The sequence below is a fragment of the Rhinolophus sinicus genome, linkage group LG03 (assembly GCF_036562045.2).
Source record: "Rhinolophus sinicus isolate RSC01 linkage group LG03, ASM3656204v1, whole genome shotgun sequence".
NCBI classification, from domain to species: Eukaryota; Metazoa; Chordata; class Mammalia; order Chiroptera; family Rhinolophidae; genus Rhinolophus; species Rhinolophus sinicus.
Window position 1 is genome coordinate 158,106,682 of NC_133753.1, and position 15,796 is coordinate 158,122,477.

Consider the following 15,796-nt stretch of genomic DNA (forward strand, 5'->3'; position numbering starts at 1 on the left):
TCTCTGTTGGAGGCAGGTACCCTCAAAGACCTACATCTCTTAAGAAGGAAGCATCACAAGCCACAGGGTTAAGGTCACCAAGGATCCACTGATTGGGATGCTGAGAAAAAAAATGCCAGCAGAGATTTAACTGTGCAACCATTTAATTAGTTCTGTTGATGTTTTTGTTTTTTTTCTGGCTATAAAGTTAAACATAGTTTTTAAGTGGTCTGCTCCAACTCTTATTCTTACCCCCCGCCATAAGCCCTGTTTTTTTCATGTTATTTTGCAGAATGTAGGGGTTTTTCACACAATGCATTTATCACCTTGCAGCAGGAAGTTTCTATATATCTGAACCAAAAAAGGAGGTAGAGGTATGCCAGAACTGAAGGGTTTTAGTTCAAGTGGTAGCTGGTGAGCTGATGTTGCCCATATGGGAATAGGAGACATCGCATTGGCCCTGCACTGAGAAACTGGAACTGAGACCCTTTCATAAAGTCACAACGTTAGAAGGGTCATCTCTACTATGAAGAAAGAACTAAACGGAAGTGACAAATAAGCTTGTCTGCCCTTTACTCTGGGTGGGGAAAAATAGCTCCCATGAGAAATTGAAGCCCTAAGCTTGTGCCTCACATAAGAACAGAGTAAGACTTTATACAGTCTACATACATGGTGCTCACAAAATAAATCAACATGAAAACTGCCTCAGTGAAACCTTGGAGTGTATGATAGAAACAAATGGATGAGCCTACACTTCTACCACTCAGGAAGGCACAGGATACTCAAAGAAAAAACAATATTCATTGAAGGTAAGTTTGAATACAAAATAACAAACGAAATGAGGAAACAATCCACTGTGAAGTCAACGAGCAGAAGGATTAGCCCCCCACGAGAAAAAGATATGGAAAATATGAAAAGAAATCAAGAGAGACGTGGTGGTTAGAATGAGAAGATCCAATATAAATTGAACAGGAGTTCCAGAAGAAAGGGAAGATGTATAATAAAAGAGATAACAACTAATAATATTTCAGACTCAAAGAAAGATACGAATTCTCAAAGCATGAATCCCAAATATAAATGAAAAGAACACGTGGGTAAAGTGGTGAAACAGACAAAGAGAACTCTTGAAAGCAACTATAAAGACTTTCTCACAAAGAAACTCCAGTTAGACTGGCAGGTGACTTTTCATCCGCCTCCATAAAGTTTCCAGATGACAATGAACTTAATGCCTTCAAATTCTGAGGTAAGATTAAATATCAGCTTGGAATTCTATATTCAATTAAAATATCATTTTAAAAATGAGGGCAAAGTAAATATATTTTCAGATAACTAAGAACAAGAGTCCCTTTGCTAAATTAACTACTAAAGGACGTAAGTCAAGAAGAAATTGAATTGAGAAGATAGTGGTGGTGAAGCCACTGGATATTAAAGGCATTGGTAAACACATAGGTGCATCTAAACATACATAGATGATCAAGTTTTGGGCAATGAATGGTTTACAAACTTTTAGACTTTTGTACGCAAGGAAAATTTCTCTCCAAAAATTAGTGTATCAACACAGGACTGCCAATTTTTAATTTTACCAAGGAGAAAACATTTTGTAAATGCTGCCATAAGCAAACACACCCTTCCCTAAAGAATCTTACAGTCTACTGTAACACTTAAAAAGCAAAAAGAATAAGACTTCATAAATAATCGCAGTCCATTAAAATGTAACATTTAGTTTCCTGAAAAACCTAACCACGTGGACATCATTCTTCTAATTTTGTCACAGAATATTAAAAGCTTGATCACAGAGCAGTACCATTCCATGGCATTTGGGCTATGTGTCTCATTATACTTTACCTTCTCCCTGGTTCCCATAAATTCTATGTGACAGTATTTTTTCCAAACACTAACATAATGCCCGGTGCACTGTTGAGTAGCTGCTCAACAAATATTCTTGAATGAATGGGAAATAATGCCATTACTTTTGTTTTACCAGGCAATTCTGATTGGTTAGAAGTTGATCCCATGAAATTAAGAGATTCCATTTCTAATTTTCAGCGTCATGTGACAGAAATTTCCCTTAGTGGAGATTGTAGGTAACTTCTCTCTCCTTACTTAAACACAAAGACAAGCATAAAGATCCAAATTTCTCCTAGAGAGTCTTCCCAAAATGAATTGTAGGATTAGAGAAGACAATTAATTGCCCTAACACATAGGCAATGATTTATTAGTACCTAGAGGTCGTGAGACTAATCCTAATAAATCTTAACTCCTCCTATAAAGAATCACGGGTGTGTGAAAGATAACTATGATTTTTCTAGAGCGAAGCAGGTGGGTAGACAAATCATTAATCCCTCTCACTAACTATACTCCATCACTTTATATATTTTGTTTAGAGAAATCAATCCACCTTCTAGGATGGTTGTTATACAAATTCCTCAAGAGGCAACACATTTTAGCTTGCATTTAACTTTACTGAGCTTGGGACCTACCATAGGGTGCTCATTTAACAGCTGATAATACATGTGCAATTGAAACTGACACACCCATGCAAATGGGTCATCCATGATCTGAGATCCAGTGGTTTTGAGAAAGAAGGGTATTTCTGAAAGTAAAATTCTTCTCAGCTTCTTTCAGGAAGTGTACCTCTTGCTTTCTTGGTATGAAATGAAATTTTCTTGGGTTTTATCTTTCAAGAGAGATTTTTTCTCTTGGGAAATCTTAATTGGGATATCAAAATGTTTATTATCTGAGTTGATATATGTTAGATGAGAGATCAATTTGAAAACTCTTCAGAGCTTTCTCCAAGACTAGTTTAACATCTTGGGAGATTTTCCCATACATATAAGCAGATTTCCAGTCCCATACTTTACACAGTGAGAAGTTAATGCCCTAGCAAAATTTGAATCCATAGAAACCTGCTAAGGTAATAAAATCCCATGAAAATTGGGAATCTACATTACAAAACGTGTCATTCTCTAAAAGATAAAAGGCCTCACTCAGAGGGTTCTATTGTGAATTTTGAAACTAAAGTTTTGGAGAAAAAGAATCTTGAGCACTTGTCTTTGGGTAGAGATTTTCAAGGCCCTTTTGGAAAACAGAGTTTCTATAACTTGACTAAATAGTATGTTTTTCCTTTCAATGATAGAATTTTCATTGCATAGTTCTACCTAAAGTAAATGTTAAGTTTTTACTTCTGTCTAAAGTAATATTTAGGCCTAATAAAAAAGTCATTAAAGATCAGGAGTATGGTCCAGGATTATGGATAAATTTTTATCTCTTAATACATTGTTCTAGCAATGCTTCTCTGTTTTTTTGAACACATTTTTCTTTGAATGTGGGTATTTTTGACACATGGGAACAATATTTTAAGACCCTAAAATGTTAGTCCTACTGCTTTTTAAATATCAAACTAAATGAATATATTTAGGAACATGTATTAAGAAACCATCTCTTATAGAAAAGGAAAAATAAAGTAGTGTAAGTAACCTGTCTTAAAACAGAAATGGAAACTTTGAAAGAAAGTAGAATTTGAAATAAATCGGATTATAAGAACAGGAAGTTTTATTTTGTTTTGTAAATTTAATTTTATATATTTTTTATATTAGTTTCAGGTGTACAAAACAACATAGTGATTAGACATTTACACCCCTCACAAAGTGATAACCGCCCCCCCAACTCTACTACCCCTCTGACATCGTATACAGCTGTTACAATTCCATTGACTATACGCCCTATGCTGTACTTTACATCCCATGAACATGTATACTATATACTATATACTATAGTTACATAGTCAACTATACAGTTATAATTGACATTCAATATTATTCTACTTCAGCTTCAGGTGTACAGTGCAATGGTCAGGCATCTACACAATCTATGAAGTGATCCCCCCAATAAGTCCACCCATCTGATACCCTACATAATCTTTACAACATTATTGATTATATTCCCCATACTGTACTTCACATCCCCTTGGCTATTTTGTGACTACAAATCCCTTCACCTTCTCCCCTATCCCCCTCCCATCTAGCAACCATCAGTTTTTACTCTGTATCTGAGTCTACTATTTTTTGTTTTGTTTGCTCATTTATTCTGTTTATAAGATTCCACATATAAGTGAGATCATACAGTATTTTTCTTTCTCAGTCTGACATATTTCACTTAGCATAGTACATATTCAATAGGCCCATCCATGTCGTTGCAGATGGTAAGATTTCATTCTTATTTATGACTGGGTAATACTCCATTGTATAAATGTACCAGTTTCTTTATCCAATCGTCTATTGATGGGCATTTTGGTTGTTTCCATATCTTGGCTATTGTGAATAGTGCTGCAATAAATATAAGGGTGCATATATATTTTTTAAATTAGTGTTTTGGATTTTTTTTGATAAATACTCAGGAGTGGAATTGCTGGGTCATAAGGTAGTTCTATTTTTAGTTTTTTGACAAACCTCCATACTGTTTTTCATAGTTGCTGTACCAATCTGCAATCCCACCAACAGTGCACAAAGGTTCCCTTTTCTCCACATCCTCGCCAACACTTGTTGTTTATTGATTTGTTGATGATAGCCTTGCTGACAGGAGTGAGGTGGTATCTCATTGTAGTTTTACTTTGCATTTTTCTAATGATTAGTGACGTTGAGCATCTTTTCATATGCCTATTGGCCATTTGTATGTCATCTTTAGAGAAATGTCTCTTCATGTCCTCTGCCCATTTTTAAATTGGGTTGTTTGTATTTTTGGTGTCAGGAAGTTTTATCTTTATATTATGATTGACAGTACATGTTGTTTTTCTTTTCTAATGTTTTAACTCTCGCCTAATCCAATAGTTCTCCAAATGGAGTTTAAAGCAGATAAATAAAGTAAAATGGAGTTTAAAGTAGATGAAATAGATAATTTTTAAAAAGTATTTTAAAAGTCTAATAGAAATTATGTGTCTCATTCTCTGCCTGGTGAGAGAGTAGGAGGAGTAGGGGTCCTAGAGAAAGGCCCAAATTAAAGAGATCCCTTTAATTTGCTATTCTCTGTGGGGCATTTCCATTTGTAGGAATGTTTGACTAAATTCAGTATTTTACCAATTATTTCTGAATTGTGTTAATGTGACATAAGTTATTTTTAATTTAATTGAGATACAATTGATGAATAATATTATATTAGTTTCAGTGTACAACATAATGATTCAATATTTACATATATTGTGAAATGATCACCACAGCAAATCTAGTTAACATTCATCACCATACAAAGTTACAAAAAATTTTTTTCTTATAATATGTGACATAGTTCTTATAGTTATGTTTTGAGAGTTTAAAGAGCAGTTGGAGAATAATAGCAATAGAATTGAATGTCATATATAAATTTATCTTTGCATCCCAGATTAATATGTTTTATACTAAGTGGTCCTAGTTTAAATTAAAATCTTGTAATGTTACTAATGATGCTAGCTGGTGATCCTATAAAAAGTGAAACTGAAAATTTTGAGTATTTCTTCAAAGTAAGCTTTTTTTCTTTTTTGTTTTTTGGCTGTTATTTCATACACTTTAATCAAGGATATGTTGGACAGCTTATTTTAAAATTTGATAATGCATGAACAGAATGAGGTATTTTATATTGCCAATATTAGAATAAATGTTGTAAGTCTCCCACGCTGAAGTAGGATAATGAGAAATCATAGTGAAGAAGATAAGACAACTCCAAACAACATCTGAGATAGGTCAGCTGTGAAAGTGGCACATAAATAGCAGCATTGGTTTAAAGCCAAATTTCCTTTTTATGACAGTGGGCTATGTTGATGCACTGCAAATAAAATTGCTAGATTGTTCTTTAGTCATCTTTGAATTTTACAAATTACTCGCTGCCCATTCCTATGGTCTCTTGTTTCTTCTTCCAATGGTCCTTATTTGAAAATTACAGTAGATCTAGGAAGTCATCTACCAGGCAACACTCCATTAGTAATTGGTAAGTTTGTGTTATTGTATATTTTTGAGAGTGATAAACATATATTTACTTTTTACACATTCATTCTTTTTCTCTACTCATCTTCATTAATGAAATTTCTGCACATTATTTTTAAAAGATCTTAATCAATATTAAAATCTAAGATACTTTCCCCACTAAAGTAAGAGTTATAAAGACAAATGGTTAAATGATTCTGCAAAATGGGTAAGCCACCTTCTATCAGAGCCTTCTCCAAAATCCTCATCTTCGATGCTTCGGCACCAGCAAGAGACAAGTAATGCTTAGTGACTGTGGGTATATTTTATGGAAGAGTGGACATGATTTTAGTCTGTACTTCTGATCAACTTGCTTTTGCCTTCTTTCCTAGGAAGTGTGTAGAGAGCTCTGGTGTCTCAGCAAAAGCAACCGCTGTGTCACCAACAGTATTCCAGCAGCTGAGGGAACACTCTGTCAAACTGGGAATATTGAAAAGGGGGTAAGCTCAAAAGAATTATTAGCTACTTGATAAATTTCTGGTGTTGATACTCAACCACTAGGAAATCATGCATACTAATTAAAATGTACTTGAGAAAATAATAAATTCCTAGTCTAATGAGTTAATTGTCATATCTTGATATCTGGAAATATGCATTGTTTAGGAAATTACAGTAACTCTTTTTTGGGTCAGTTTCACTTTCTGTATGTATGTGTATATTATATTTGTACAGAAAATGTCTAACAACAATCTTACATAATATAGTCTGCTTAGTCATATGTCTGTTTCTTTTTCTGATAAATAATTCCCAAGAAAATTATGTGACCCCGAAATATTTTATACCTATAGTCTAACTAGAGTCACTTTTAAATTGCAGTTTGGAAGGGCTAGAAATGGAAGAATAATTAAACAATTTATTGAGCATAGAAATTGGAGCTAAATTATTTTAGTTTCATCAGTCTCATTTTTCAAATATATCATTATTAAAAATTGTTGAAACAGATAGGAATAGTTTATGCTATTCCTGAAGTTCTTTAAGAATTGCTATATATGTGAATTCTAGAATTTATTGCTGTGTACTGAATTTACAATAACTACTACTGTCATCTGTTCCCAGTTCTGACTTCTTCCATGTTAGCTGGGCTAGTTTCAACAAAGATTACACTGAATTTCAGCTTGCAATCTGATGTTTAAATAAAAAGAATGAAAGCTTTTGGGCAGCTGTCACAGTTTATTAATCCTTGCTGACGGCTTCATTCAAGACCCATGACCTAGTGCCATGTTGATGGCTTTTCCATGCTGAGTTTGGAAATGTTGGTAAATTATGCTAAATGTATGAATTGATAGGGTCATTTTTAAAGGATTAAGGATCTTTTTTTGAAACTATGTAAGTAGCCAATAAAAATACAGAGACCTTCACACACTACCAAAAATTCCTTCTTTTTTTTTTCTCCGAAGTAATAGAAAATATTAGGAACCACATTCTTGAAACAACAGTCTAGGTTTATTTTGGAACGAACAATTCTTGTCAACGACAAGTAGCAATTTAAATCAATCTGTACTTAGAAGAAATACACAACTGTAAGTAGGGAAATTCATAGTGAGAATCTGCTTCTTTTTTTTGCCATTGATTGATTATCATTCTTGTAATCTAGTCCATTGGCCACAGTTTCTGTTTGCTTGCAATAATACTGTCACGAGGCCTGATGGCTCCTTTTATTTCACTTTATGTTTTCACCTAAAGCATACAATTTTATTCTTTTAAAAACCTCTGAGTTCTCCTAAAGCAATCTATAAATTACATAATCACTCCAAGTAAGTAAATCACAAGTAGTGGCTATCTGAGAAGATATAGCTCAACCCCACCAATCATTTATATGATAAACACATATTTAATATCTTATCATTTATGCTTAATTACAGGACCCTCAAATGGCATATTTTATAACTGTGTGCATATATGTGATGGAGATGATATATTTCCTGAAAATTACAGACAATTTTGAGTGATATTTAGAAGACACTCTCAATAATAGTGAACAGTATTGAATTTCAATTTAGATAAACAAATGGAAGGGAAATATAATTCTTCTAAGCATAAATAAGAATAAACACAGACAAGAGAAAGTGAATAAAATAGGCCAAAATATATTTGATTTCTAAAGATTCATATTTTTAATTTAAATCAATAGTTGTCAGCTTTTTGATCCCTAACTCCTGTTTTCAAATGAAGTCTACATAATTCTGATATATGTATATATATATACATATTTTCTTTTTAAACTTTTTATTTATTTTAAGTGTATTTTTCCAGGACCCATCAGCTCCAAGTCAAGTCATTGTTTTCAATCTAGTTATGGAGGGTACAGCTCACACTGGCTATTTTTTAAAATGGAAATTCTCTAGTTAAAAGAACCCCTTGCCTGCCTCCTTACCCGGTCTTTGGACCCTTGTCACCTTCTGACATAACTTAAAAGAACATCTGGACTCAATGAAACATTATTTAAGAGCCTTGTAAGTTTAGCAAAGCTTGTGTACCAAGAGGTCTTTCATATACACAACATTAGAGTTTGGTTTCATAAGTCAATATGTTGGATTTCACCATCTAAAATTAATCTACAAAACAAATCTTAGCTGTTGTTTCAGGGATGTGGAAGTTCGGTAGCCTGCTTTAGGAATGGCACTAAGAAATTTTAAAATGAATGAATGAATGAATGAATGAATGAATGAATGAATGAATGAGTGAATGAATACAAACACATATGTAGACTCCTAGAAAGAAAAAGGATAGCACGCTAGGAGAAAACTCTTAATATATTCCTATCATTAATTTTGAGTTAATGAATAGTCTTTCAAAGAACTAGATCAACCTATATTTTTAAGGAGAAAAAAAAGTACAAAGTATTAGACATGTGAGCTGAACAGTTCTTAATTTATTTTTAATTTATTTTTTACTAATTGCATTTGTCATACTATATATTTATGAATTTTTGTTGTTGATTTCAGTTTTGTTTTTTTTAAGAGAGAAGTGTGTTTACTGTTGCCAAATGCAGATTTTCCACCTAAGGCTATATTTATCTGGAAATTAAACCACAGTTCAGAATTTTGACTCAAATCAAAAACCCATGCAAAGAGCTAGTGACAGAATTAAAGTGGAATTTTCAATTGGTGAGGTCAACTTTGTGTGGCCAGCCTGTATTCGTGGGTTTTTTTTGTAATTAAAGTTTATTGGGGTGACAATTGTTAGTAAAGTCACATAGATTTCAGGTGTTCAATTCCAGTCTGTATTTTTGTCATCTAAAAATAGTTGGCAATACCAATAACAATGATGATGATGAATATTTTTAAAGTACTTACATTGTGCCAGGCACGTATTTGTTCTGTTTAATGTTGACAAAAATCCTATGAGGTGGGTACTGTTTTAACCCCATTTTACAGATGAGGAAGATAAGACTTGAAAGCCCAAGATTATACAGCAATTTAATAGCAGAGCTGAGATTCCAGCCCAAGTCTTTCTAATTCCAAAGTTGAAAACTGTGCCCCTCTATACTGCTTCTGATTTAACTTTACCTTTAGATGGGGAATTTTGCAGAGAAAAAAGCAAATTTTCATTGTCACAGGAATAAAGTGAGTCACTAAGCTTTGGATGGGTGGTAATAATGTAGTTTACCCTTTAATACTAAGTGGATTTTTCACTTATCCACCTGTAACAGTTTGTCTCAGGAATCACAATAAGAAGGTACTGTGACAGAATATTGAGCTAAGAAAACACGATTGTGTTACAATTGGCAAAATAATGACTCTCCACTTTAAAATGAGAGATAATCTATTTCTGCATTTTTCACAGAGATATTGTTAAGATGGAATGAGATAATATCTCAGTGAGATTTTTATGGGCTTCCTCCAAGGGAAGGTGCTAGTATATATCACTAGAACATCATCACTACTTTTGATTATTATTTGCCAACCTTAGGTGATTGTGGGCAGAACATTTTTTTTCAGCCTGTCTTAACTGATAAGCATCAGAGAGTATAAGCATGAGTTTCTCTCAGAAACATGAATGGAATAGATACAACTTCTGATCTTAAACTGTAAATTTCAAAACTACTCTCATCAGAAGAAACAAGCAAGAACCTACATCCTGTCTAGCCAGAAGGATAAAACCAAAGCTGCTCATAGTTTTTTGAATAAATCTTTTTTTGTTTGTAATGGTCGGGGGAGAAGTATTGCTCAAGTGATAGCATAGACATATCCAGAGGACTGGATCCACAATGATCTCGTCAAACTCTGGCTGCAAAAGATATGGGATCCCTGCCCGAGGGCGCAGTTCCACAAATGTTCCATGTAAGTATGGGAACTGTTCCATGCACATTTAGCAGATGGAGTAAGAAATATGGCCAAAAAATTAAAAACTGATCTTTGGGTGAGTCCTGGGGGGTCTGACATTGCTATTACAGCCATTGGATGTTTGCCTGAATAAGCCATTCAAAGATTGAATAAGAACCATATGGTCTGAATGGATGTGTTTAGGGACAGTAGCATTAACCAAAGGAGGAAATTTGATGAGCCCAGACAGTGCGCTGGTTGGTACTGTGTGTCCACGGACCAAACTCCTACATATCAATCAATATAACTTTTAAGCCAAACACACTTTAGACATGGCATCAGCAATAGCACTTTGGACAACAATCGGAGGGATGCCATATTTGATGATATAATAAACAAAGATTTAGACTGTAAAAATTTTGATAGCAGTGCTGGGATTGTTACTGAACAGGGTATTAAGGATAATCAAAACCCAATCCTTGCAAGCTCTGATGGTGACTACAAAAAGGGTTTCAATTACTTGGTTTATAGCTGAAAGATTTATTTAGTGATTCTACAACACCCAATTAGAGATATAGCCCAGGATTTGGACTTACATATATATGACATTGATTCCTAATATCTTTTCATGGGAAATGTTGGGCTGGATTAGAATAGGATGATTATATGCTCTTCTAAAGCACTGGATATATAATAGGATATTTGCAGCCTTAGATCTGAGAGTAGAATATAATATGTTTTGACTGGGTCCCAAGCTATGAACACAGCAATTAAAAAAGGAGTAGCTCTTCCAATTGCTCTAGAAATTTAAATAGTATGGGATGACAAGTTCTGATTTAGGATTTGGGCTGAAAGAAGCTTCAGCATTCCAGCACCTGCTCAGCGGAAAGATAAGGCTTTTAATAGCGCTGTCCTCCAACTTTCAGCTTTTCTGACTTGGGAAGAATGTTCTATATTGAATCACCAATATCACTTCCTTTAAAATCTTAGGATTTCTTTAGAGGCCTCTCATTCCAGATGCTGGCTTGACCCAGTGCTGGCTATGGTACAAGATCTACCATAATCACATCTTAAAATTACTCTAGTTAAAAATTATGTATATTTTAAATATTTTTTTAAATGTTTAAAGCATACTCATCTTGAAAATTTTTTGTGTGGAATTCTGACAAATTCTCAGAATTAGATTTTTTGATTTAGCATGTCTTTTGCTTGAAGACAATTCCCTGATGTGGATCATGAAATTCAGTGGTCTGATAGCAAGAGATGTATTTAATAATTGTTTCTTAAGAAAACTTTTAAAGCCTCACGGGAATATATCCTCTTTTTAGATAGTTTTAAAAATATATTGTTTTATTTAGAAGGAATGTGAAAAACAAAAATAATCTAAGATTTTATTGTTGGAATGCAATAGTTTCACCTTTCTGAATCTGATTAACTATACTTGAACTAGCCAAAAAAAAAAAGGCCAAATTTATCCAATCTATATGAATCATTTGGGCTGAAGTAACGTTGGTGATACTTAGAATATATTACTTGATAAGATATAACCTGTCAGAACAAATATTAGAAACTGGTTCTCATTGAAGACTTAACTCTTCTAGTTTAAGAGAGGAGGTGAAATTCTATGCCTATGGAAATAGAGCTTTTACAGGTTTGGCAACTTCAGGCAAAAAAACAAAAAAAATTAAAAAAGAAGAAGAAGAAGGATAAAAATAGAAAACAGAACACCCGAAATTCTCACCTTTCTGTGCTCATAGGATTTATCTATTTCAAGTTGCTTTATTTGGCGTAATCCAGTCATATTACTTATGACTTACATTAAAACCAGCATATATTGATTCATGTAATCACCTAGAAAATTAATTCAACTAACTTGATCCACATGAAGTCCCTATGGATTTCTCAAAACACTTATTATTAAGTTAAATAAGTTTCTTCTCTTAAAATCATGTGCTACATCAAGATACTACTACCAGAGGAGGGAAGTAGTAAGAATTCCAAAGAGGTCCTTTCCTATAAATACAAGGTGGTGGGGAGGGGGAGCTAAACAAAACATAAAAGAACACTATGCCAGAGATCAAAATCAAACAAGTCCTTTGAAAGATTTTTAACTTCTTTGAAGGTATGTCTGCATAGAAATAATTTCTAAAGTTGTCCTAATCCAAAGCCATATTGGAATCGAAAACTAAAGGTAGTCGTCATTTCATATTTAGGGAAACTAAAGAAAAGAAATAAATGACTGACTTTGGACTAAAGATTTTGTTAGAATGAGAACTCAGGTTTATAACACAGACTACACACAGACTGAAGTTGTTAGCTTGTTAACTACTTGACTAAGTGTGAATTAGTTGTTAAAGTAGTTTCTTGTCAACTGCTAAATGAATAATACTTATAATATTATTATGAAGTCTTCATTTTTTACCTATTTGTCTTTGTTGTTTAACTTTCTGATATGATTGTCTATTATGTTATAACTCCATGGAATAGATATAATCAATAGTGTGAATTTATACAGTAAAAGGTTCTAGCACAGCAGTTATGAAATACTACTGCTATATAGGTGTTAAATAATGATGAGAACTGAGCAACAGTTTGCAAACTGAATATTGCATTTATCTTTTACCATAAGAATTTTAAAAGGAAAACGAGAATTTTTTTACTTTTTTCCCTGTCCATCACTTTGTGAAACTCCAGGAAACATGTATAACAATATTATTAAAAACTTTGGAACCTACATCTTTCAGTATTCTTAAGGCCTTCACAATTCCTTTGTCCTCTGAAAAATGGAAAAAGTGAATGTTTTTCTCTACCAATTATGAGTAGTCAAGGAGGTCTGAAATAATATGTGGGTGTTGCAACTAAGTGGATTTTTTTAAATCTCTAGTGTTATTTTGTATTTTATGTATTAAAAATAGTCCAGTAAAGTGTATTAGAGTATTCTTTAATGTCTTCGGATATATAATTCTACACCTCCAGTTGATTTTTTTGTGCTGACTTTTTTTTTTTTTTTTTTTTTTGTAATTTTGGGTAGATAATCCCTTTTCTGCCAGTAAGTGACCTTGGGCAAGTCACCCTCCTTCAAGCTCTGGTTTCCTCATCTGAAAAATGAAGTACTTAGACCACATGAATGCTCAAGTTCCTTTGAGCTTTAGATGCAGCTCTGTGATTTCATAAAATGTAAAATCAAGCTTAATGTTAATTAAAATCAGTAATGCTAAATTTCCAACTTGAAACAAAGTAGGCAAATTTTTAAGATTTGGTATTTTTTAAAGTGTTGTCATTAATTGAAACCATGGGAAAAAATGAGTAATTGCTGGTTAATACAACATGACTCAGTATTCTCACAGGAAAATAGATACAGGCATAAATATTCTTACACACAGCTACTTCTAATAACAAAAATGTAAAACTGGAGTTTAGTTGGCCCAATGTTGTGCCTTTTATATAGGTGAAGGTCTAACACAATTGGTATATCACATACAAATAGTTGGTCTTCAAGATCGATTCGGTAAGTCATAAGCTGGCAGATGGAACATTCTCTCCCTCTCAAGTGTACATTACCAGCAGCCCTACTCTCAGAGTTGATAATATATTATCGGTTCAGCCAACTACCTCTGCTTCATCGCTTAGGTCAGATGATTTTTTTCATGGTAATTTTCATTGTCAAACCTCATAATCTGCCTTAATGTCCTACTTAAATATTTATTAGATTAAGGGTCAGAATGTTCTGCCTTATAGCCAACCAAATTTTGACTTTCTCTTGCCTAATGTTTTATGGACAAATAATAACTGCTCAGCACTTCTCTAAAAAGTCTTTCATGTTACAACTATTCAAATGTTTACTGAGTGCCAACTACCAGGGAAACAAAGATGAATTTGACTTGGTTTACCCTCCAGTATTTCCAGTTCCTTCCTGACATGTAGGAACCAAAACAGGACACAGAATTTTAAGATTTAACTAATGTATTCATTCATTCAATGCATTTTTGTTGTTTATTTACTACATGCTAGGTACTGTTCTAGACATTTAGCATTTCCAATAGAACATTCTGTGGTGATAGAAATGTGCTAGATCTGCTCTGTCCAAAATAGCCACTGACTACATATGGCGATGAAGCCCTAGAAATGTGGCTAGTGGGTCTGAGGAACTGAATTTTTAATTTTAATCAGTTTAAATGTAAATAAGCACATGTGGCTTTTACACACCAATGAGAGGAGACAATGAAGTAATTTGAAAAACAAACCGGGTAATTTAAAGCAGTGTGAAATGGAAAGACTGAACTAAAACAGGAAGATGTAATCACGATGACACCCTGGAGTAGGTGGAGCGGAGTGTAGGGGGCTTGTTGAGGTGTACTACTTCAGAATAAAGGTGGTCAAGGGAAGACCTCACTGTTGAAATGACACTTGACATGAAACTGAATGATGAGGGTACAGCAGCATAAGGAATTGTGAGAAGAGTATTCCCAGGACCAGCAAATGAGTTCCCTATGGAAGGAAAGCTTAGTGTATTAAGGAAGAGAAAGAAGGCCAGTGTGTCTGGAGCAATGAGTGTGTGTGTGTGTGTGTGTGTGTGTGTGTGTGTGTGTGTGTGAGAGAGAGAGAGAGAGAGAGAGAGAGAGAGAGAGACTGAGAAAAGGAGGGGCAGGGACTAGATCCCAAAGGCCACTATTGACCAGAGTTAAGGGAAGTAGGAAACCACCACAATCTTTTAAGCAAAAATAGAGACATAATGTGATAATTTGTTTTTAAAAGATCTCTCTGAATGCTTACTGGAGAATGATTGATTATAGGTAGAAAAATGTGGAGGCAGGGAGACCAGGTAAGAAGCTATTCCATTTGCCAATTTGGTCTAGGGTGGTGGCAGTGAAAAAGGTGAAAAGTAAAATAATTCTGGGTGTATTGAATTAGTATAATAAACTGATTACTTTCTAAGCATCACATGTCATAATCTCTTTATGTTTTAATATGAGGTTGAATTTGTGTCTAACATTGCTGACAGTTGTTCAACTCTATTGCCTATTGTTATTTATATAAACAAATGACTTTCATAGCATCAGTATGGTTTGTCAATGTTTGATGATAATTCACAAAAAATGTACCAGTAAAAGCCTAGAAATGCTTGTATTTTTTTTTAAAGTCTTTCATTTTTACCATATTCTGCAAGTAAGATTTATCATGTTAGAGTTATGAGCTGATTATTTGATGTCTGCGTCTCGATAAATTATTCCTGACTTTCTACTTACGTGCAGTATGTGTGGTTTATTGCCGAGGGTAAAGCTGAGAAGAATTCCAGGACACATGTTCATGTAGGGGCTATACACACGGCTAGTCAGCGTATATAAGGGTTTTTTTGTACCCAATCCCTAGTGTCTTGGCATTACTTTTATTATGTCTGCAGTACTCATGTAGATGAAATGCCACAACACATTCTTTTACTATTGTAGCCTCAACCGGGCCTTTTTTTTTTTTTTTTTTTAAAGAAAAAGCAATTACCATCATAAAAATTCCTTACTGGGGAACTTTCCATATTGCGTTATCATTCCATGAGCCTAATAATAG

General features: G+C 33.8%; 1 protein-coding gene across 3 annotated transcripts in view; it reads left to right on the top strand.

Annotated features, from left to right (window-relative positions):
• Window positions 1-15,796, top strand: part of ADAMTS6 (ADAM metallopeptidase with thrombospondin type 1 motif 6) — a 262,087-nt gene that overhangs the window by 154,534 nt on the left and 91,757 nt on the right. For all 3 annotated transcript variants that reach the window (XR_012495117.1, XM_074328899.1, XM_019743866.2), the window contains exon 12: window positions 6,302-6,409. Coding sequence is in view for 2 of the 3 variants with exons in the window: in XM_074328899.1 (XP_074185000.1) it covers window positions 6,302-6,409 (108 nt within the window). In the remaining variant the exon portion in view is untranslated. The remainder of the gene's footprint in view (window positions 1-6,301; window positions 6,410-15,796) is intronic.